At 34.6% G+C, this 25,122-nt stretch overlaps 1 protein-coding gene across 1 annotated transcript; it reads left to right on the top strand.

The window, feature by feature from the left end:
• The first annotated feature begins 2,253 nt into the window (after positions 1 to 2,253).
• On the top strand, positions 2,254 to 24,904 carry AK7 (adenylate kinase 7). Its single transcript, XM_088539759.1, has 18 exons — positions 2,254 to 2,343; positions 2,594 to 2,788; positions 3,975 to 4,083; positions 4,588 to 4,682; positions 5,405 to 5,515; positions 8,494 to 8,577; positions 9,032 to 9,120; positions 9,659 to 9,749; positions 11,950 to 12,027; positions 12,743 to 12,892; positions 14,287 to 14,415; positions 14,762 to 14,930; positions 16,133 to 16,261; positions 17,284 to 17,352; positions 18,663 to 18,860; positions 21,798 to 22,018; positions 23,889 to 24,047; positions 24,828 to 24,904. Exons 1-18 carry the CDS (start codon positions 2,254 to 2,256, stop codon positions 24,876 to 24,878), a joined length of 2,217 nt encoding a protein of 738 aa, XP_088395885.1. The 3' UTR covers positions 24,879 to 24,904.
• The last annotated feature ends 218 nt before the right edge of the window (positions 24,905 to 25,122 follow it).

Below are 25,122 nucleotides of genomic sequence, written 5' to 3'. Positions count from 1 at the left end.
AGTAAATTAGGGTGTAAGGGGCTACACTTTTATCAAGATGATACATGTATATGTATACATATGTACGCATGCTATATTGTAGCTGTTGGGAGGCTCCACTCTGGCCTGTTTACTATGCTGAATGTGTTTACCTGATATGCAGGATATACCCTAGAGTATTTTTGCTTCAGCCTTTGCTTTCTATAATACAGTACTTTAGTACCTCTATCAAATCCTCTTTTGATGAATACTGAATAAACACTGTAATATTAATTGCATTGTATTAGTTTGCAACCAAAGGCTGTATATGAAATTTATATGACTTATACCAAACTGGAAGATGTAACTTGTATTTTCTACTTAAAAGTTGGTACTAATATCTTTATAAATCTATTGTTCTTCTTCAGGTTTTCAACTGTGTATTGAATGGCAGACATTTTAAAAGTTACAATTGGTTAGGAATATTAGTGCTATTGAAAAAAAAATTTAAAGTTCTGTGATGATCATACATTTTGTATTCTTTTATTACTCAGTATTTGTGCATCTTTATTTTAATAATCCTGCTTTTATTCCCTGCTCTTAGATCTCTGGATATGTGCCTAGAGATGGATTATTAGTTGTTGTAAACTTGCAAATTCCACTGACTTCAGACTATTAGAGCTAATGATTTACATAGATAATTATCCACATTGATTTACAGCAGCTGAGGATTGGTAATATTAATTGGAGAAGTCTATGAGAGTATTTATAATAGATTTTGCATAGTGATATTATATAACTGTGACTGACAAGACAATTTATAGTCAAAACTTCTGTTTTCTAGAGCTTAATTTAATACTTCATTATCTTTTTAGGTTGACATTCCTGGCACTCCTGTCCTAGAGTGTGCTTTCATGCTCTAAAAACTGTTTGTAGGCTCTCTTTTGCACACCGCTCTGTGGCACATGGTTAGTCCTCTGTGAGGAGAATGTACTTTACTGGCTTTATATTTGAATATGTTCCCTTGCAACTATTTATTTGTTAATTTTCAATGACTAAAGCATTAAATAAATGCCACAGTGTGTTGTAGTTTTATTGGGGGGAGAGGACTGGAACAAACCAAGGTCTATGTTTCCATAAACACAGTTTTGATTTGAAAGCATCTTTGGCTGCAAATTCACAATTACTGAAATTGCAGTGCGTGGTGGGGGGAAGAAAAGAACAGAAGAAAAAACAACAGGTATTGTAAAGAAGAAATAGGAGAGGAAATGTTAGATGGGGAAAATAACCAAGGTAAAGATGTCCTGCTAGTGGTGTTTTTTTTTTTTTTTTTTGAGACACTTCTATAATGCTGTGTCATTTCAAGTGCTTGTTATGGACATCTGAGAGATAATTTCAAAGCATGTGTTTTGTAAGTGTTAGGAGAAACTTCTGTTGTTTGTTTTAATACACTGCACTGCAACTCGCTCAAAAGCAATAAAGCGACGTCATCCCACGATTTCTTATTCTGGGTTTACTAATCTGAAGAAAACACAATTTCTATACATGGAATAGGTGCCTCTATGGAGCTTCTTCAAAGTGCTGACAACAGCCCTATTCTGTAGGTCTCCTTAGGCAGTTATTTGTTTTCATGATCTGAACTGGCAGCCCCACCTCATTCAACTGTTAATCTATAAATTCCACGTTTCCTGTGGGCAAGATTATGCACTACTAGAAAGAAAAATCAAAGCATGGTATCTGACATAGACTTTTTAACAAGGGCGATGGATTACCTAAAGGGCTGCTTCCCTTCTGAGATGCTCTCTGCCAAGGCCGCTTAGGATGATGCGTTTAGCACTGCCCAGGTGAAGGTAGGCCCAGGTCACCTCTCTGCCTCAAAGTTGGGAACAAAGTTTCCTCCTTTAGGGACGAGCCCTACAGAAAGGGCTCGTAGAAGAAGGAGTGTACTACATGCTTTTTGGTGGTCTGTGCCCTTCCTGAGCCTTGGAAAACTAATCAAAACCACCTTGTTGGCAAAATCTTTGCTTCAGCGAACCCCTCTTCCCCCTCCCCTCCCGCCCCCCCGTAAGGTCAGTAAGCGAGGAGAGGCGGACCCCATAACTGCAGTAAGGCTCCTCTGCCCTGAGCCCTGGGAGAGGGGCCCGCAGCCCGCGGTTGTGCTGCAGGCCGCAGCTCTCCTGCCTTTGCCTCGAGGAGGGGAGGAGGAGGGGGACGAAGCGGCCCGTGGCCAGGGCTGGAGCGCCCGGGTGGAGCTGGGCCTGCGCGGTCGCTTAGCGACGGCGGCGTCCCCGGGCCATGGCGGAGGCGGCGGCGGCGGCTCCCGTGCGCAGCCAGCGCATCTTCCTCAACCACCTGGACTCCTACTGCGGCCGCAGCGTCGGCGAGGTGGCTGCAGTGCCCCCGGCACAACTCGGGGGCCACCGATGAGGGCGGGAGGGCATCGGGGGCCCTGTGGGAGCAGGGAGGCCATGGGGCGCCAGACAGTCCTTGCGGACGAGGCCCTGGCAGCGGCTGGGAGCAGGGATGGCTGCGGCTTTCAGGGCACAAGTCCCTGAAGTCTGGAGGGGCATCCATGCTATCCTGGGACCGGGCCGAGGGAGGCCATGCTCGACTCGGCGTCTTGTGTGTGTTGCAGTATTTGTCCAAGTGTGTTGTTGGGGCCTCGCTGGAGGAAGTCGGAGAGGAGGAGGAAGAGGAGGAAAATGCGTCAGATACTGAAGTTCCTAACTTGAAAGGAGGCCACAAGCCCAAGGAGGGAGTCTACCAAGTGGTGGGAACTCTTTCCAAAGCAGAGGGCAATAAACCATCTTTTGCAGTGGAAACCTATGAAGTGAGTAGTAGTCTTGTTATCTCAGGTCACCATCAGACAAGACCAGAAATACCATGAGTCTTTTAAAATGACCCATGTTAAAGGTCTCTTGTTGCTGCTGGAAGTTTTATGCTCATATTTTATTACCTCTGCTTCCTACGTAGTCATCCACTCCCTGTTGGATCTGATCCAGCAAATGTTACAATTAGGAGACTTACATACATAAAAATTTGACCACTTTGGACAGAACATAGTCTACCCCATGAGCCACAAGCCTGTTATCTTTCTACCTGAAAAAAAAAACACATCAGCATCAGGTATCTCTCACAGCTCTCCTATGTATTTTAGCACCATTTTAAGCATATTGGTGTTTGAACCAAATTCAGGATCTACCCTTTCTAACTATCCACTGAAATCACTACTTTTCACTAATTACTAATTGTTCTGAATTCCTACATCTTTGTGCAAGGTATGTTCAAAGCTCAGCTAACTAGAGGAGGCTCACTTTTAAGAATGTCGTTGCTTAAGGTTTTCTAACAGTAAGAGTGCCTTTAAGTGTCTCACATTGATTGTCTAGAATCTCTTCAAACATTTGAAAGTTCTGACAGGAACGTCCATATAGCTGAACTGTTCAATCAGAAAATTACGGGTAGTGATATTTATTCTTTGTTGCTGCTCTCATGCAAACTGTCTCTTGGAGTGATACATACAGCACGCTATCATTTCTGTTGAATGAGATTATTTTTTATTTTGCAAATAAGCTGACATTTTTCTGACCTTCACTCTTCTGCCAGATGATCAATGTTAAAAATACTGGAAAAAAAAAGATATCTTTTTGATACAATTGCACTGAAGATATAAATCCTAAAATTCCACTTAAAATTTTATGTCTTTTAAAACCACATTAATGTATGTTGTAGATTGGATGTCTCCATATTTAACTTATGCATCATCCTTACTTTTATATGACTGACAAAGTTCGATATCAGTCTTGTAGTCTTATGAATTATTCTAACATCCTCTTCAGAAGTCTATGTGTGGGAAAACTACATTCTATCAGCAAGTTTAATTTAAAAAAAAAAGTTTTGTATCCATTTCCTTTCTTTCTCTTTCTTCCTTTCTTCCTTCCTCCCTTTCTTGCTTTCTTCCTTTCTTTTTCTTTCTTTTCTCCTTTTAATGAAGGTTTCTAACTTTTTTTTTTCCACAGATCTCCTCTCGAGATGAACTTTTGAGTTACTTGCTTGAGTGCGACATCATTTTATATAATATCACTGAGGATGCAAAGCAAATTGAAGAAGCAACATGGGCTGCCTCTGGTTAGTACAGCCATCAGCTGAATGGAAAGTTGGTGCCATACGTATACATATATAAAAGTATATATATATATATGATAGACTGAATTATACTCTTGTATTCATAGCGTCATAAGTTCTAGGGGAATCAACAAACTATAAACTACATTTAATTATTTTACTCTATCCTAAAATAAGAAGAGTTTTCTACAGTTCTGTGGATTATTCTGTTTCGATAGAGAGAAGGAAATTTTTCTTGCAGTATCTTAGTAGTCAGTAAAAATTAATCGTTTCCTGGTATAGCTGATTTTCTTTTCTTCCTCTCATGTTAATGTAAGTCTTTTTTGACATATTATTATTTGCTTAATTATTACATGTATTTTGTACTAAGCCAAAGAAGGTGTGAAAGTGAATATAGTGTAGAACATTATAACATAGCCACTTATACAGGGCTTTTGTATAAAAGCAAAAAAAGCTGTTTAAGAAATACAGTTTACAATAAGGATATCCCTTTTTATTATTAAACAGCACTACGTACAGAGATGCAGCATTTTGAGACACTGAAGATATTCATTCTCATTTCAACAGTAATGACCTGGGCTAAAAGCAAACCCCTTGACCCAGTAAGCAATAAAAAATCCCCTTCATTTTCACTGAACGCTTTCTATTAAATGTATACAATTAAACTGTTTCAGTATTCTTCTCAATACTAGTAAATTTGGTTCAGCAAGTCTTTTTCTTGTCATCCTTGCACCTGAACCACTGCTTGCTGCCCAAATTGTTAAATTTACTCTACTCCACTAGACAGAGTACTTCAGGCACTGGACTATAAAGAGTGGGGAGACTTATGTGCAAAAATCAGGTGCTGTTTGGCAAGAGGTGACGCCTACGCTAACCAAAATATATGCTGTCTTTCTAACTTAATATATTTTTAGTGAAATACATACTTTAACAAGTTTATATGTGAATAAATGCATATATTTGCATATATCGCTGTGGGATTATCATCAAGAATCATGTGGTACATTTTGTAGCATGTTATTATAGTTCCTGAATTTAGTCTTACATAAATTTTGCATGAAAATGTTATCTGCGGCTGGTTTCATGTTTGTATAATGTTTTCATTATATAAATTTTCATGTTTATATAATGCTATATGTAGTGATAGACTTCCATATATTTTAAAATATAAATGTACATGAAAAGTTTGTAAATATCAAAATATTGATATATTCAAAATGTCTGAAGTATTAAGAATATCAAATAAAAACACTTCTTTTAAACAATTTTGGCCTTTACAAATGTTGTTTAAGGGATGTATAACATTCATGTTTTTCCATCGTAGGAGGATTTAGAAATTGTTTTTACTGATGAAGATTATCGCAGAAGAAAATCTCATCCTAACTTTACCGATCACATAAATGCTGAAAAGCTTGTTCTCAAACTTGGAAAAAATGTATGTAAATAATTTGTTTAAGTATAGATTGTTGGGTCTTTTTACTTTGTACATTATCTTAATCACAGAAGTTACCAGTAGTTTTTAAAAAATGAAGCTATGATAAATGCAAATACCACCTGTTATTAATATCAAGTACAAAGAAGGCAGTAATCTCTTCTGAAATATGTGTCTATATAATACAAATCTCTACCTCCCAAATTCTGTCTTTTTTCCTTAGTTGGTAATTAAACCCACTTGTTTCAGTAGCTGTTTCAGAGAGAATCAAAGTTGGAGCCTTTTTGGGGAAAGGAGGCTCAAGGCTGGAAGAAGGTAAAGGAAAGGTAGATGAAAGAAGGTAGAAGGGATATAATCATAGTTTTACACGAAAGTAGCATCTCTCTTGAAATATTAGCATGTTATGTTGTCTCACTGAAATGCTTAGAAGATGTTTTGGTAAATACTTTAGTAATTTGAACCCCATCTAGCATGTTCCTGGACAGACCAAGCACATGGAGTAAAAAAGCTTGTTGGTTTTAATCCACTCTTGTAATTCATTTTAAAATTGTGGACAAAGAGCTGACCCAGAATACCTACAGCAAATATTATCTCTTTGTATGTGTTTTATATTCATTAGTTTATATGTATTTATATTCATTTCCTTCACCTTCACTTGTCTCTGCCTGATTAGACTACTAATCTTCTTAGAGAACAGATCTCTTTTGGGAGCTGTTATCATATAAATAACAGCGGTGGCTCAGATCTTGCTTCCTGGCTGGAGGAAATTGACATTTGTCTCTAGAATCTGTGGAGGCTGGGAGGGAGAACTGGAAGACAAGAAAGAATCCTGAGTGATGAAGTCATTTGATTACTCTCTTTGTGCTAGCAGTTTTCCATAGTGAGGTGTAGCTGAAAACTGAAAATTAATTAATTCAGCCTCCATAACAGAAATTTATATGACTAATTATGCAGGAAAATAAAAAAAAAGAACAATTTTTACCTTGAATTTAATATACAAAATGTTCATTTTTTTACACTCTGCTGAGAAAAGAGCATCAGAAATTGTTTTCTCCTCTTACATGGGTTTAGCAGTACAGAACACCAGCAAAATTCGTATTACAGACTGGAAAAAAAAATAGAGTGGTAAATGACTGCTATGTTTCCTGCACTAACATAAATGCCTAAGATTATGGTATAACTCTTATACGTGTGATATTAGAAACATGAAAATTGCAACAGAACTTGATAATAAGTCCTGCCAGCAACACCACATAGATGAACTATTGGCTCAATTATGTTTGAGTATTCTTATGTGCTGAATCACCACATAACCAAGCTAATAATACAATTAGCTTTTATATGTTTGCAATGCTGCACGTCAGTTTAGATGACAGTGTACCGCTACAGATTGTTCCACTAAGCACTGCCACCTGAATATTTTGAAAATATGCCTCTTGTGGTCCTTCCAGGTAGACCACTTTTTTCTTCAGGGCTTGTATCAATGGGTACCCTGGTCCCTGATTTGTTCCTGGAAGTGCTTTGGAAAAGGAAGTCTCATAAGAATTTGTTTTCAGCAAATCATTGTTACCCTGCTTCATTGCTAATTGAAGATTTCTGGATTACAATAAACAAACAAAAAATCCACACCCACAAAAAACCCTAAACCCAAAACAAAACAAATCAGAACATCCCACTACTGATTATAATGGCTAGAATGTGACATCTAGTGGCTTTAATGAATATTACACAACTTGAAGGTCTTCACCAATGATCTGGATATATGCTGGAAGTTTGTATTTCAGAGAGTTATAGCAGAGGGTGCCAGACCAGTTTGTATTTCACAAATGGCCAGACGAGGTTACTGCAGAGACAGATGCTAGGAAAATCCTGCTCGTTACTTCTTCTTTAGAGGCTAATGGCCTCTCCTGTGCTTTCACAAAAGGAACCTTTTTCCTTCCAGCAGAATATCAGGAACCTTACAGCACACTTCCTTTATGGTTCAGAACAAAACTCGGAGTTGCTCTTTGGGTACAAATAGCTTCTTTCTGCCATAATACTAACTGAGCAATCTAAATCTAGGAACTCTTTTGCTATCTGTGGTCTATTGTGATTTTAATCTGTTTCATATAATTATTACAAAGCTGTTGCATTCAACTGAGTTGAAATACAGTTTTTATTACGACGTTTAATTTTGTAGATAGATACATAAAAATACAGACCCAGATACAAACACATTGCTGCATATCCCTTCATATGGCATCCCTTCATATGTTGCTTTGCTTCTGTAATGAAAGATTGGCTGTCTGATTTATTTCCCTTTAAAGATGATATCAAAAGATATGGGAATTTTTGTTTGTTTGTTTTTTTACCCACGAAATGTAGATATCAAATCTGAGCATTTACTGGCTATGGTGGTAGATGCAGGTTAATTAGTGTTATCTAGATAAGATAATAAGTAGGATCTTTACAACATTAAAATTATTTAATGAATTTGTATGTAATGAATTTGAATTTGTAATATTAATTAATATCTCAGTATGGTTGGCCCTAATTTAAAACAACCCCACTTCAAAGTGATTATTCTTTACTGAATCATTATTTCCCACCTCTTCAGAAAGTCAAATATAAATATAATGCTAGTAAAGAAAAGCTTCAAGAGTTTTCAGAATTTTTTTTCCCTGAAACCAGAATGCTGAAGCATAAGTTATCCTGTACACTCCTTTTGAATTACGTACCTCCAATTTCTCAACTCTTTTTTTTAGAATCTCAGTTCAAATTTAAACAGATTAGTTCTGATTGCAACTCAATTTTTGAGGAAATATTAGCAGTATGACATATAACTGAAAGTTATGTTAAAAAATTATCTTGCTCCAATCCCTAGTGATATAATCTAAGCACTTCCTCTATAGTACTTGAATACTGAAGTTTCAGGGTAAGGCACAGCCCCACTTACAATACCGTATTTTTATAAGAATGTTCTTGTTGATTTTATTTCACAGAACAAACAAAAATTCACGACTTATGTTGTTGCTTCAGGACTGCAGTATGGAGCTGGTGAAGGAATCTTGCATTACTTTTTCAAGGTAGTCATCCAAGAGAATTTTGAAGGTTAATTTAAGTGTAAACTGCAGTGGGATGGAATGCATTTCTAATAGCTTTGGTATAATAAACTTAATGCTTCTGTGTACAGAACAGATAATTTGTTCCCTTTGAAATTGTTCTGGCTACAGTGAAAGTTATTTCCTTTATTTTTTTTCCTGATCTTCTTCTCTTTTTCCTACTTTTTGAACAATATCCCAGTATGCATTGTGTGGTGAGAATATGTCTGCTAGGTGAAGAGACTGCAGGAATTGGGGGGGAAAAATGTTTTTATTTTCAATATTGTATTCTTTTTTTCCAATCTTTTTTTATTTGGAATACAAAGTACTAAAAATAACCTTTTCAAGGCCAAGCACACAAATAATCCTTTTTTTTTTCCCCATCTCTGGTTAAAAATAATCTTTTCCTTCTCATTTCACTCCCCATTTGTATTTTCAGATGGCTTGGCTTAGTGAGGCTCCTACAATACCTGTTTTTGGAAATGGAAACAATTTTATTCCAACTATTCATGTTCTTGATTTAGCAGCGTAAGTAGATAATGAAAAATGCGTGAAAAATGAATGATCCTGAAGAAAATGATCAACTCCTAGCTCAGTAACTAAATGTGCCGGGAGAGTATGGAGACTTTTAGATTTGGGGGTTTTAACAAAACTAGTTGTCTCTTCTGATTGAGTCAAACAGAGATTTTAGCTTCTTTAGTATTAGGTAGGCCTTCTGGAAATTTTATCTGACTCACACGAGTGCCATGCCTTTAAGAAATTATTAGCAATCCTGAAACTAGGACGTAGTATCAGTCAGCTGGCTCAGGGGTGGATCTTGGGCTGTACTGTAGATTAATTAATATTTTCTAGAGACGTGACCTTTTGTTCTTGGGATATTCGGCCACATAGATTATCTAGCTTTGCTTTTCATGAGGGACAATATATACAAAATTGTCCTGTTCTCCAAGACTCTGTGTATCCTTTGTCTTTGAACTGTTCCTAAAATGTTTTTAATGATGAAAGCCAAGTCTGCAAATCTGTTTCCATAACTATTATTACTTTAACTGTACTTGCCATATTTTAGGATATTACAAAATATAGCAGACCATAAGCCTAAGACTCACTACATAGTTGCAGTAGATGAATCTATGCATACTCTTAAAGAATTAATAAAGGTAAGAAAATTAATTCTTTTATCAGATATTTTTAAGGTTTTGAAAGCTTTAAATTTCACTGAAGTAGATGTCTCTGGGTCTTCCTGAATTATCTTGTATAACAAATGATATAAAAATTACCTTGCAATTCTGTAAGACTCTTCTGTCCTTTAAACAAAATGCATTACCAAGTCCAGCTGGTTCTGCAAAGCTGACTTTGGCAAAAGTCAGCAACTGCAGTAGAAGAGTTACCTAAGAAAGCTGTGCTGAATTAGGTATTGATCTGAATTTTGCAGTTCTGCCATTAGATGATTATTTAAAATGCTTTTCCCTTAATTTAGTAGGAAGATGTTGAGATTATTTCTAAACTTTATTACAAGATGCTTGTAAAAGCAAAACATCTTGCAATTTGCTAAGTGAACATAAGGCAATTAGTCAAATTCATTTGAAGGAAATAAAGGTCAAAGCATTCAGTGGTTGTGGTCAATTATAAGCACACACACACACACACACACACACACACACACAAATGTATCTGTTGCATAAAAATGAGCATAAAGAGGTTAAAAGTATTACATCCTTAGAAAAGGATGCATTGAAAGTTTGCGTGAAAGTGTACGGACATGGCATGCTACTCCTAACGAAAAGCCTGAGAAAGTAAAAATTGCCATGGTTCAATTGTAGACTGAATGAAAGAAGGTGGCAGCCTTTTAAATTTGTTGTTATGTACTGATAAAGGAAATACGGCAGAATATGTGTAGGAACCACAATAAATCAGGAAAAAAAAAAGATGAAGATGAACTGTTAAAATAAAAAAAAATCAAAATGAATAGTCTGTCTTCAAACACTTAAGGAACAAAAAGGCTGCCAGTAAATCTATTTGCCCAATAGATGGTTATAGTATAAAAGCAGCACTTAAAGAAGACAAGAAGTAGAGATACTTTGTATTAGTGTGTGTGGATAATGCTTTGGAAACATCTTAATATTTCAGGATCTGTTTGTGGATGACTCATTAAATCAGTATAAAACTGTATAAATCTGTAACAAAAGACTATAAAAAGGTTATAGAACGAATTTAAAAAATGAATACTAACAAATCACTAGAATCTCATGGTATTCATCAGAGTTGAGAAATAACTCAAGAATAAAATAATTTAGTTGATAGTTCACATGTACAAGCTCCTGCTTAGCATTGTCCTGGCACTTGAAGACTGCTGCATGATAAAAGCAATGCTAATATAAAAAGAAAGGTTTGGGGAATTGCAGGTCAGTATGCATAACACCATTGGCCAATAACAAGGTATGTTATTAGAAGCTAATAAATAAATGTGTTAAAGGATAGATATGATCTATCTGGGAAGAGTCAATGTGGCTTTTGTTGAAGAAAAACCATCTTTGGAAACCTACGGAAGCTCTTTGACCTGACCAGCAAATATGGACATTGCCAGTAGAGAGTTCAGCAGCGAACAACCTTAATGGGACCTATCCCGGCCCAGGGGAAGGCTGAGGAAGGACACAGTAGAGAAATTTCATTAAAGTTACCAAATACATACAAGCCATTTCTAATTTAGGAATTTTCTGAGATGAAAAATGGCTAAAGGCTAGGAGAGTATTAGAAGGAGGTATCATGTGTATTTTTTTTGTGTTCTTACTTTTATTTAAGCATCCACTAATGACCACTACTGAAGACAGAACACTGGAATATATATAGATTTGATGAGGTCCCATAAAGCCGTTCTTACATTTTTATGAAATCAAATCTTTTTTGTTAGGTTTTGTTTTGTTTTAAGCTATTGTTAAAAGGCTGTAAGAATAACTAACAACAACTTATCTATCTGCAGATGCAAGGATGCAAATTAATATGGAGAGCTATTAGTATTGTTCTTTCCTGATTCTCCACAGAACTAAACATTTTAAGAATCTGAAATGGAAGTCCTGGGAAATAAAATACGATTAGATCTTAGCAGTAGGAAGTAATACAAAGATATAAGACCTTTGGAACACGGCGGGTTTTTAGTACAGAGGGACCAATATACAGCAAAAGAGAGAGAGATATTTAAAACTAATATTAAAGTTAACATCATAATGTTGTTATTTCAAATCAGTATACTGATTTTCCATGTGTAAAATAAAGTCTAAAAGCCAATATTATCCTCAGAAATCCTGTTTACTCTTTTCAAAGAATCTGAATTCACATATGTATTATACTTTTTTTTTCTAGTGTATCAGCAGAAATCTTGGACCTGGAAAAATTGAGATAATTCCAAGAGAAAATGCGTTCCTGATCAAAGAGTTAACAGTTTGTATTTCTTTTATTACTTAAGAAAGGGATATAAACATAAAGTATAGCATTATGAAAGTATCATTTGCTTATTTATTTCATTACAAAACTATAACCCTAAAACATGACTAAAAAAAGAATTTTAAATTTACAAAATAAATAAACTGAAAGTTTAACCAACCTAAAACATAATTCTGTGGAGTTACAGCATGATTTTGAAAAGCAGAGAAACACTGATGTCAATGCTGCATTAAGCATATAGGAACCCTTACAAAACCAACACAAAATCATAAAAACTAAGAAAATGTCAATAATGAGGTTCTACTAAAGCTGATGAACACAGCACATGTCAATTATGTTATATTCCTGTATTTAGCTGAAATAAATTGTACAGGAGCAACAGGAGGGACAAACAAACAAACAAAGAAACACCAACTCCTCCAACAAAAAAGAAAGCCCCAATCGTTTTAAGATGACATTTGATAGATTTATGAAAAAGATTATTTCCTGTAATCACATGGAGTCTCTGTATAGTGCAAAATAATTGTGTCGTACTATCCCAGCAGTTGATGAGAATACTTAAATATAAACTCATATTGAAAGCTCTTTAAATTAAAATTAAAAAAAAAAAAAACTTAATTTCATCCCAGTCTTTAGTTTAAGATGATCAACTTTGCACTTTGAACGTATATAGCTAAGGTCTGTAAAACAAAATGTGCTTTTGCTTCCTCAGCAATCACATTTGGATATGTTGTTTGTGAACCTACGAATGGAGGCTATTTTTCTGAAAGACAATTTCAACATTAAGTGGGTTGCTCAGACAGGACTGGTGGAGAACATTGAAGAAATCATCAAAGAATACAAGGAAAGTCGAGGATTGCTGGTAATGCTTTGAGATATACTATTTTTAAAGTGTTCCTTTTTCAAATAGAAGTGATTATATAAACACATATTTCTATTTCTTTAAGAGAAAACACTTGGAATACTGATAGAGAAGCAAAGTAAGTGGACATATAAACTGGAAATTAAATTGAAATTTGTAGAGAGTACTAGTTAACCGTAAAATCAGCTACAGTTTTCTTTCTGTTTGGCCAAAAAGTGAAACCCTGTAAGTGAAAATAAGCTTCCTGATGGAGAAGCTGCTACTCTAGAACTAGCTGCTTTATGCAATATATATGACATGCCTGGTATACCTTGTTTTAAAAATGCAATAAGTACATTTTTTTTTTATTATTTAGGCTTATATATTTATTTTAACAAGAGATTTGGTAGTTAAGAGAGTATTTTGTTCCCCCTTGTTATGCCTAGTGAATGAAAATATCCAACTGCCATATAACTGTCACTTTAGCTCCCTCCGTTTTGTAATTTGCTGAACATTTTTGCTGTTTTCTGTTATCTGAAAGAATTTCCATCTGTGTAGAAGTAGTTATGTGAAGGCACAGAAAAATGCTAGTAGTCACATACCTATTGTTTGTCTTCAGTGTGATAAAGCCGTCTAAATACTACTAAGATTTTATGGGGTTCAGGAGATGTAAAACAAAACACACTTATATTGTTGGTGAAAGTAGTTCATTGAAAGTACTAGCATACATCAGAAAAGATTTTCAGGTCTAAGACTGGGTTAAACTGCTGTATCTGTGTGTGCATGTGCGTATGTGTGTAATTCAAAAATATCCAACACAAAATATACGCATCCCGAGTACGAGACAGAAAAACAGCTAGACCCCTCTTTCCTAGACCACTGCTCTGTCAAAATTTCAGGAGTTTGCACTTCCTGAATTAGGACTGCAAGTTTATCATGTATGGTTTTGAGTTGCTGTATGCTGTTTGCTAAATGTATACGTAGTGGTTAAAGTTATTCACCTTTTATCAGGATAGCAGGCTGAATCTTTGTTAACTATTTACTTTGTAAAATTTTTAAACTTAAAACAACCACCGTGATGACTGCAACTCTACCTGAGTTGGGAAATGCAGTCATTGCATTTGGATAGTAAAATATCTACCACTTCATTCCAAAATTTACTGCATCCTACATAACTGTGTTATTTGATTAAATAACTGTGTTACCAAATAACACAGTTATTTATTCCAAAGTCAGTGGAAGATATAGGAGATATTTAAGGAGATGATAAATAATTAGTGTAAAATAAACTAAAATGTATTTCAACTTAATTATTTAAGAATAATTATTAAAGGTAATTATATGAAAAAAGTTCTTTTTAAATAAAACCATCAATCTTGTTTGAACAATGTAACATTTTTATCTTTCTTTTTCAGCCTCTCAAAATTTATGTTCATGGTCCTCCTGGAGTCGGAAAATCCAGCATTGCTGAAAATCTCTGCAGGCACTACAAGCTACATCACATTAAAATAAAAGATGTGATTTCTGAAACAATAGCAAATCTGGTGTGTTGATAACTGATTTCAGTATTGTTGTTATTTTATTGTTTTTATTTTTTTTTTCTGATGTAAAAAAAAACTGAATAGTTTTTTTAGTAATCTACTTCAAAATAGAAAGGACTTTTTGACATTTTATCACCTTTGGGGGATTCACAGGTCTTTTTGGTGACTGCAGGTTGCTCGTTACCTTATTGTACAGAAACATATTTGAAAGTAAGATGTTGAATGGAATGGGATTTTTCTGGGGGCAGGTAGGAGGGAGAAGGAGGAGAGGAGTCATCCTTTTATTATATCTGTGTATAAACAGAAATTTAGCATAGTATTCTGAGTCTGTTCATATTGTTGTCTTTAGGAGAAAATCGTGGCTCCAAAAGAAGTGGAAGCGGATGATATAGAAGAGGGAGAAGATGATGAAGATGAGAGTGAAAATATAGAGGAAGCACGAGAGTTATTAGATGAAATCAAAAAAAGCATGGAGCAAAATGGAAGTAGGAAACACCAAGTGATAAAATGGGATTTAGGTAACTAGTGCAACCCTATACAAATAGCAAATAATGCAACGAATTTGTCCTTTGGATCTTGTAGATACTTTTAAAAATAAGAATTATGCCTTGTCACTTTGTATTTAAATGTAATTAAAAAAAAAACAAATGCAATTGTGAAATTACACAATTAGATTGAAATATGTGTGGCTGTACCTGTAAAAGAAATATTTTAATTCAGCTGCTAAAAGCTACATATTTACTGTGGTGATTTTTAATGGTAAATGTTTCATTTGTCTATTTGTAAAGTCTAAATATTGAAAAAGTGCCATAAGGTTGCCATTACTCAAAAGTACTAGTTATCGTCCATGTATGAACCAAAGTCAACAGGTTTTTAACTTAGTCTTAACATTTTAATTGAGGGATACCCCCTCTGCCCAGATATTTCTTAAAATGCATTCTATCACTACAGTTTTACCTGATCAGAATCAGATATATCTGCAAAAGTGTAGCTGTAGCTCATCCAAAGATTTCAGGAATGAGATCTATGACAACATCTCTTTTGCATGTCTTGCTTTATTGTTTAAAATACTGATGTCTTTTAAAATTGTGAAATGGTTGGATGATCACATTTTTTATAAATATTTATTAAGACTTTAAAAGCTGAAGAATAATAAAGTAGGAAATTGTAGTCAGTGGTTACCAGAGGAGGAAATCAGGGCAAAACAAGCTTTTTTTGGTCACACATTTGCTCAACAATGTACGACAGATTAATAGACCACCTCTTACCTTGGTCTGAAAGTGAAACCCATAGTTCCCATTTCACATTTGTATGGCAAGGCTATTTTTAAGTCTTATTGCTTGTGGTAGATATAGAATTTTCCTTTGTCACGTGTTTTGTCACATTTATATATATGTATAAAGCATTTGCTTCTTTCCTATTTCTGTTAAAATCTGAAAAAAAATAAAAATGCTTGGGACCCTATAGCATTATTCTACATACTCACTTCGCCTTTTAGTATCCTTAGAGTTCTAATGTTTATAGCTTTCTAAACTCTAATAAATTTATTTACTTGCTACACATTACATAGATTTCTAGCAACATGAAAAACAGTTATTCAAACTGTATAATTATTTTTAGAGTCTAAATAAAAACTTCTTGGATAAATTAATGAAAATGTTAATGACATAATTTCAGATATCTCTATTCTATAAACCTATTAACTGTCTTTGTCTTTTAGATCAAATACAAGGCCAATACATTATTAAATTCACAAAAGATAAGCTTAAAACTATGCCTTGTAGGAATCAGGGGTATGTTTTGGATGGATTCCCAGAAACCTACGATCAGGCAAAAGAACTTTTTAATTGTAAGTACGGCTGGTCTTGTTTTTACTACTGTTAATGTTGTTATTATCATTATATTTCTCGTTGCCATATTCGTTGTGTATGAACACTGCAATGATTGCTGTGCAGGACACACTAAATTCTCGTTCTCACAGGCCACTCAAAATTTCAAAAGGATTGCAACCAGTTTTTCTGTTTTTTCAGTTAAGAAATATATTTTTCAGGCTATCTTTGCTGGCATAGTAATAAGCAAATGTATGGATATGGAAGACACTGTATTCTTTTGTGCTGGACTGCTTCACCTAAGCATGCTTCTAAGGCAGATTGTGTTCATAATATTCAAGGACTGGTTAACAAGGGGTCTGAGGCAATAGCCAATCCACAGTCTATGTGGGTATGTCCGTGTGGGTGTCTATGTGGGCATCTTGGCTTCAGAGGACAGGAGTTCAGTGGAGCTCTGCAACATACAGTCAGTACATTCATCTTCACGCTCTGAGCAAGCACTGCCTGTCTATGCATTAGGACCAAGTGTCATCTCCCTGTGTAAATAACAGGGTGAGCTGATAAAGAAACAAACATCCCTCCCAATTATCTTAGTAAGGCACATTGTAAATTACCATGTTCAGCTGATGCTCGTCAGGTAGCTGAGTTGGTTGACACTCAGCTGGAGAAGAGCTGATCACTTGAAGACAGAAATCATTTAACTATATTTCTGTAAGCTGTGTTCAGAACCCTGATTCACTCTTTAAGAAAAATATCCAGGAAGGGGGATCAGGGTCAGGACAGTGGTATGGACCCATTTTTAAATTGCATATGTATTTGTATACTTCTGTAGAGGTAAATAACTATTAGTGTCCCATAGGAGAATTTTGTGGTGACTGGCAATGTTAATGACCTCTCTAAGGCAGGGTCTAGCTTTGTTACCAAAACATTAGTAAAATTTGCACAGATACAAAATTATGTTCATACTAGGTACCTTTTTAGCAAATGCAATGATATTGTTGATTAAAATGACAATGTCGGTTTGTTCCTACTTTTGTTTTAGTGGAAGATGAAGATGAGGAAGAAGAAATTAAAGGCAAAATGTACAAATATGATAAGTTAATCACACCTGGTAAGTTTGATGTTTTTATAAACAGAGAAGACTTCAGAGTATTGCTACTCCTGATAAGAAGTATGAAATGCCACTGTTCACATTTTAATTAACATAAAGGAAATATCTAATTCATGTTATGCTGCTGCCCGTTTATTTAGAAGTGAACAATTAGTCAAAAGGAGGACTTGGGGTTGTTTTTTTTTCCCTTTTTTTTTTTTTTTGTTAAAATGCCACATCAAATGCTGGCTTGTAACAAAACCAGTGCTGCCTTTTTTTGTGATTACTGCAGCTATTAATGGAATAAACATGAGTGCCTAAACTTGGCATATTAAAAAGACATGTTTATCATTAGCCCTTTGTAGAGTTCCTTGTACTGCTTGCTGTGATATCTTGAAAGATGTCCTTTTTTTTTTTTTTTTTTTTTTTTTTTTTTTTTTTTTGAGGGGAGGGAGTAGTCAGTTTGGGGGGACAAACGCTGTCTCTGACCAAGTCTGTAAGTTTCCCACGGATGTCAGAAGAATGATTTCCTGGGTTTTTTTCCACAATTAAATAAAAAGATGTCAGTATTATTATATTCACTAGTATATTAGACAGAAATACATGGAAGATATTGTTACAAAAATATATGAATTACTATTTCACAAAGCACAAATTCTTTTGATTTCCAAACTGATAAAACAGAGCAAGATTAAGCATAATGAAACTGTAAATATAAGAAGACTTCTAAAGTATAGTAGGGAGATAAAAAATTTTTGTGTATCCTTGGAAGCTTTCTGTTGTTCCTACTACAGGAATGTTCCTTCATACTACAAGTATGTTCCTTCATACTACAAATACTACTCCATACTACAGTATGTTACATCATACTACAAATATAACTGATGCCAAGTTTTATGGTATGTGGCATAGGGTGCTTAAGGCACACTATCGACAATTGAATTTATTTGAATTTACTTTAATTCAACAGAGATACCTTTGTTTATGAGATTAAAAATCACAATACAGTGTAATCCAATTTTTGATAAACAAGTTGTTAATTTTCCAGTGTCACTTGCTGCTTTGGCTGCACTAAAGAAGTGCTAGCACCACTACTGCTATGAAAGAATTTGGTGAAATTGGGACCTGCAGCTCCTTTTCAAACAGATCTTGCCTTAGTAAATACTGACAGAAATGTGGAAATGGAGAATATAAGACATTTCATAATTAACTTCTGCATAAAGATATATGCAATTTACATCTACTTATGTTAATGTAAAATAGATAATAAAGGGGAAAAATAATACATGCCACAGAAATTTATTCTCAGAAAAATATATTCTTCTTCACAGAATTTGTTATTTCTTTGGCTGCAACTGATGAATTCCTTAAAAACAGAATAATAAATCTCCCAGAGAGTGTTGTTGCTGGAACTCATTACACTCAGAACAAGTTCCTGGATTCTCTTCGTTTTTTCAGAGACTATAACACAGAAGATGAGAGTGTTCTCAACTATTTTGATGAACTTGAAATACATCCTCAGATTATTGGTATGAAATAATTAAAAATTACATACACTCCTTAAAAACAATAGAGTTAATGTACATGTACATATTTAATAAATATACAATATGCATTTAAGAAAATCTGCAGAAATACTTGTATGCTTTAGGAATTTTGAGTCATTCTCTTTCGTTCAAACTGTTTTTAAAATTTGCATTTTAACTGTAGGCTAAATAACCAAAATAATTTCCTGACAAGTTGCAGAGTTCTACACTGACATCCTCCTGTATTGATGTGATAATATATTTCATAGTATTTCAATGTTGAAATCACTTATATTTTTTTAAAGTTATCCTCAGATGCCATCACCTTATAGGCTAATTTGTAATAGAAGAAAGAAGCTTAGTGCAGAAGTTTTCTACCTCATCTGTTTTGTACTATACTTGGCTGTAGAAACAGATAAGGTGACAGCACTCTAGAGAAAATTGTAGAGGCATTAATAAAAATAAAATAAATTAAAAAGAGAGAGAGAGAGAATGGGGGAAAACCCTGGACCTAGAATCAAACTCCAGGTACTAAGAACGTCCCTATTTGAGACGTGTTATGAGAAAATAATTATGGAACAGCCTTAATGATAATTGAATTCCTCATTTTTTAAAGTAACATCAGTCATTATATGAAATTTTTTGAGAGTAATACCATACTTGTATTGTTAAGAAAGTATACATATAGACAAAAATGGTGTGATAACGTGATGATTTTAGATTTAGAATTTTTGCTAAATTACTCTTCTGCCTTTCCGCTTCCAAATATCTAGGTGCATATTAAACCTCTGCCAAGGCATTTTTATATTTTATCCTCATTCTCTCATGCAGTTTACTGCTAAAATCTATTTTACCATCCTACCATATTTTACCATCAATTTATAGAAGGGAGTAGATGATAAGATGTAAGTATTTGTTTGTCTCTGCTCTCTTCAGCTGACGCTATTGATTTTCATATCAGATTTAAACAGAGTTGACTGTTTTCTTAGTCATGTTCTGAAGGAAGTTGGCTGTTTTCACTGACTTCAGTGTGGATTGGTTGAAGAAATGCACTTGATTCTTTAAATATAGTTTTGAATTAATCAAAACTTACTTCCATTTTAATTTTAGAAATTTGTAACTTATAGTCATATGAGTTGATTTTATTACTTCTTCTGAGTCTGAAATACAATTAGTATAAAGGAGTGGAGCTTCAAGATTCTGGAAACCCTTGTTTTCTGTAGTGACTCACAACATTAATTCTTTTAAGTCAGCTATCTCTGTCCTTTTTTTTTTTCTCATCTGCAAAATGAGAATGGTGAGACAAGTATGTTAAATTATCTACAAAAAGGCATGTTAAAACTATAACAGTAATTTGCTTTGAAATATTAATTTATGAACTCCATTTTGGTGCTGCTTCTTCTTGACAAGGGTCAATATTAACTGTATTATTATTTAAAAACCTGTGTCTATAGGTATCCAATTAATTAGGATTACTGAAGCATTTTTTCATAGAAATGTTGCTTGGCTATTTGAGAAAAGACTGCCATATTCAAGAACTCACACTCAATGCAGAGTTCTAAGTACTTTACATGGTTAAAAATAGTAATATAAAGTAATGCTAGGAATTCTTTTGCATTAGTTTGCAATGTAAAGAGTTTGCAAAGTAATTCATATATCCAGGTGCAGCTAAAATTACAGAAATAATGATCAGCTTAACTGAAAAGCTGAAAAAATGGAATACTTCAAGAATGTAATTCCTGATTTTTTTTTTTTTTTTTTGAAAGAAGAAACTGATAACATAACTGCTTGCTAAAGTTTCTTTATCTTCCTACCTTGGATAATTAGCAGATTTTTAGACCTCAAGTCCAAATTACAACTGCATTATCTATTGGAACAATGATTTTAGTAATGGACTCCTGCCTTCTGTCAGAACTAGTGCTTAGAAAGTCATGAGAGGCAGCCTTGGTCAACAGCTCTCAAAATAACTTCATAAAACAGAGGAATGTATATTAAGGACTACTGGATTTTAATCTAAATTCTGTATTTTTTTTTTTGCTTTTTCCTCTTTCTCTGCTTTCTGTCCTTAGCCATTTCTGTGCCTTTATACTCGCTGTCCCCTACTACCTTTACCTCTGTATTTTTAATCTTTGCAGGCCTTAATTTCCCCCTTTTCTTCCTTTCCATGTACTTATCTATACCCCTTCTGCCAGATGCGTCCACACTAAATACATACAGAGCCCAGAGAGCCCTGCCGACAGTCTCCATTTTTTTCTGAGTGTTTTTGCAAGTCTGGTGCCCAAATAGCCTCCAAAAGTTAAAAGCAAGAATGAATGAAATGAAAGAGATCTTGCTCAACCCCTATGCCCCTGAATAAAACTATTGATTGGCTTTGTAGTTATAGTAGGATTTTAACTAGATATAGGTCTATGTTCAAAAACAGTCTATGAATGAATTTTGGGGAGTTTGTTGTCCAGTTCTATCAATGTATTGTGTAAAATAGATTTACACAAATGTATTTTGCAAATATGTAAAGCATATTTACAAAACATTTTGTAAATACGTATGGCAAAGTGTATGGGATTCAGAAGTTTACAGTTCCATAAATTTGCATGACCTGACATAAGCTTGGCTGAAGGAACATCTCAGATGCTTTAATGACTTGATTTTCAAGTTTCAAAGCATAGTCAAGCTACAACTGCTGAGCAAAACATTATTAAAAAAAAAATCTCTGTATCATCATCTTGGAAGACAAACTATTTTAGCTGAAATTGTTAAAGGAACTCAGGTATAGAAAATTTAATTTATACAGCAAAATGTTGACTGTTATAGACACCTGAAAATAATGCCTTATAGTGGAAAATTCAAACAACACAGTCACCATATATTACAGTTGTTCACTAATGATCACTGATGATTGATAAAAGCCCTGAAAATTTTCTCTCCTGTATTGTTTAAAAGATGTAGTCAAATTGGAAGATCCTGAGAACAGACTTATTATAAAAGAGATCATCAAAGAAATTGGGGAACCTCGGAACTATGGTTTGACAGCTGAAGAAAAGGAAAACTTAGAACGCAAAGCGGCTGAGGAACGCCTTGCCAAAGAAGCTAAAGAAGCAGCTGAGCAAGAACGTAAAGAAGCTGAGGAAAGAGCAGAAAGGAAGGAAAAATGGGTAGAGTGGGTAGGTTAACATATATTTCTGGGAAACCATTTGTGTGATTTAAAAAGTAGAAACAAAGGGGCTTCCTGCAATCTGTTATGCTTGAAAATGTGGTATATGTGCTTGAACTTGTAAAGTATGACACGTGTATAGTTCATTCTATCATACTTTGCTATTGAAGATGCCTTTCAAGCAAGACTTTTAACTCTACATAGTCTGATCAATATTCCAGTTTGCAGTGGAGCTCTCTGCAATACCAACATGCCAGAGAAGCACCATTAAGAGCTAAGTGGTGTTTTAGTGAGGAATGCCTGATATGGTCTGAAGGATGCTTTTTGTTTGCTAAGTTTAATAAGTACTTAGTATTAAGGGTACCTTACTGTAAAGGGCTTGCACCTGATGCCTTTTTTTTTCCTTCTCTCCCTCTCTCCTCACTCTATTTTGTGTAAATAAACTGAAAGCCACACTACTATATTTTTTTTACCCTCACCTAAAGTCAGGCTGCTTCACCAGAAGGCAGCTCTTCTATTGTCTCTGTAGAGATATTTAAAACAAACTGATTATTCTGAGGAGGAATTCTTTTCTTCCATTTGAATGTACATGCATATCTATGGGGAAATAATAGGCTGAAATTGCTCACTTTTAAACAAGCTTTTATGTTGCTCTGATGTTGGCATGTAAATAAGTGTCAGGATTTCTTCCTCATCTCTATGCTTATTTTCAGCTTCATTCAAGATTAAATAGCATTTTGTGCTCTCCAGAAGATTGTCTGAAAGGTTAGCAAGAATAGTTAACACATTTTTATCTACATCCAATTCAAAGCCATCTAACTTTAAGAAAAGCAAACTACACGTTATTTGAATCTTTAAAAAAAAAAAAGGTATTTAAATAAAATGTGTGTTTAAAGAGGCAGGTACTCAGGAAATCTAAGCAACGATTCATTTACCTTTGTAGATTAGCTACAATCTCTGGATAGAGGGACCAGCTGATTTATTCAATATTGCTCCTAGATTGAATGAATCGGGTAATTCAGTTTTATTAGAACATGGCTTTTGTGTCATGCTTGAGTACAGAAGAACTATTTCTCTAGTTTTCTTCAGTCTCTTCTGCTTGCTGTATCTATCTATGTCTTGTGCTACTACTGAACACAATGAGAGAGGACAATAAATGTTTGAGTAGTCTTCTGGCTAAAACTATTGCAAGTACAGATGCTATTAACTGCTATTAAATAATTAAAAAAAAAGGCTAACTCAAGTTTTTTGGTAAGTTTTTTATTCATTTTACTTTGAGTGTAATCATTTTATTGGATTTGACTGGAATACAAGAATAATTTTAGCTGATATAAAGGGATATAATCCACTGGCATTTTAGCACATTGAGTTCTCTTCCCAGAGAACGGTTTAAAAAGAGAGAGAGAAAGACTTTGAGACATTTTGCAGTTACTAGTTACTTAGAGAGTCAAAGCTCTTCACAGAATTTAAACACTCTTCTGCCTCCAGTTGAAAAATCCTTCAATAAATTATTTGCAATTGTAATAGCAGTGATTTTTGAGGTGACACGTGTTAGTGTTTTCCAGTCACTTTGACAAATATCTTATAGAAATAGATGTATGTAGAACAGAATATATTTCCCATTAGGTATAAAAGAGGAGACAAAATAATTTTACTAGGTACATTATTTTAGTTTTCACCATCCTTGGTTCACTTTCCTTAGCAAACACTATGCTCTAAACTTAATAAAAAGTTCCTAATAGCGCTATTAAGTGTGTGTTTAAAAAAAAAAAAAGTCCATGGTTTCTGACTCCTAATATTTCTTGAGGCCACCACTATTATTTAGTCTAGTGCTATTTGGTAAAAGTTACTCATTTTATTCTTTGGTTCATTATTTATAGAACAAACGTCTGGCAGAAGTGAAGAGACAAGAAGAAGAGTTACTGGAGGCCCAATCTATTCCATTACGAAACTACTTAATGAAGCACGTCATGCCAACACTTATGCAAGGGCTAAATGAATGCTGTAAGATCAGGCCAGATGATCCAGTTGATTTTCTGGTAAGGTGGTTATCTGTGTGTGTGTGTGTGTCTGTTTGTTTGTTTGTTGTTGATTTTTCCTTAAATATATTTTTAAAAGCTCAATCAAAATATTCATTTAGTCCCAAAGAATCTCTCACAACATATGGACTTTAATTCTTTTTCCCATTTTTGTAATTACAATTCATCAATGGTTAGTCCTTGCAGTTCGGGAGAGCAATAATTGCTGCTAAACTTAAGGAATACTGTGACTACTCCTTAATGGCGTGGTTGACACTTCATAGCAACTAAAGATACCTAGTTTTGCTATGCAATAGCAGAAGAATCACTATTAGAATTGACTGTGGCATGTGAGGTCTCTCCCTGCCTTTCTGTATACCTTGCAGTGATGTAGGGGACCACAGAAATGTGGTGAATGTTAAATACCTGACAATGTAGGAGGATGAGATCTTCCCTATTGCAAGAACTATCTTATCTACTGTTATCTACTCCTTTGGGTGCAGTAGTCAGGCTCTAGGTTACTCTGTTACTCCCACCCAGGACTTTCCATGGAGGGCAAATGCTGTGTTAATAGCCCGTGAGAGATGTGCTTGCTGCTACTAGCCTGGAAAATGTGCTGGGTGGTAGTTGTGAGAAAAAGGTTTCACCAACATCTCTGCCAGAGACCACATCCTAGAGCCAGTTAATACTTTCTGAGATTGTTTTGTGTGTAAAGCAACTGTTTTTGTTAGTTTGTGTATTTTTTTTTTAATTCGGGCACTTGATCATGTATTTGTAACTTTGAAAATCTTCTGTTTATAGGCAGAATATCTCTTCAAGAACAATCCTGAAATTGAGGGAGATAAACCTTAAATCCTGACAGCTGTAGATACTGTGAAATAGACAGAGCACTTCTAATGCATTTTACCATATACTCAGTTTCTGAAATGGTTTTTGTTTAGGCTTGTTATATAACCTTAGTGTTTACTTCCCATACTGTATTATTAATTGTACTGTTATTCGTATACTGTAGTATTCATTCTTTAATGTATCTTCTAACAGAACAATGTTTATTAGATATCATTTGTGCCTCCATATTTTTTTATTTGAAACTGTG

Source organism: Tinamus guttatus, unplaced genomic scaffold (assembly GCF_059628265.1).
Source record: "Tinamus guttatus ecotype Peru unplaced genomic scaffold, ASM5962826v1 Tinamus_guttatus_pri_ptg000048l, whole genome shotgun sequence".
NCBI lineage: Eukaryota > Metazoa > Chordata > Aves > Tinamiformes > Tinamidae > Tinamus > Tinamus guttatus.
Note: the sequence above shows the minus strand (reverse complement) of the source record. Positions and strands in the feature narration are given on the sequence as shown.

What these genes read in the sequence shown, in the direction of transcription:
- AK7 (XM_088539759.1), top strand. Translation starts at nt 2,254, where the DNA reads ATGGCGGAGGCGGCGGCGGCGGCTCCCGTGCGCAGCCAGCGCATCTTC. An exon ending in CTGAAACAATAGCAAATCTG is followed by an intron (nt 14,416 to 14,761) that starts GTGTGTTGATAA and finishes TGTTGTCTTTAG; the next exon opens with GAGAAAATCGTGGCTCCAAA. An exon ending in GGCAAAAGAACTTTTTAATT is followed by an intron (nt 16,262 to 17,283) that starts GTAAGTACGGCT and finishes CTTTTGTTTTAG; the next exon opens with TGGAAGATGAAGATGAGGAA.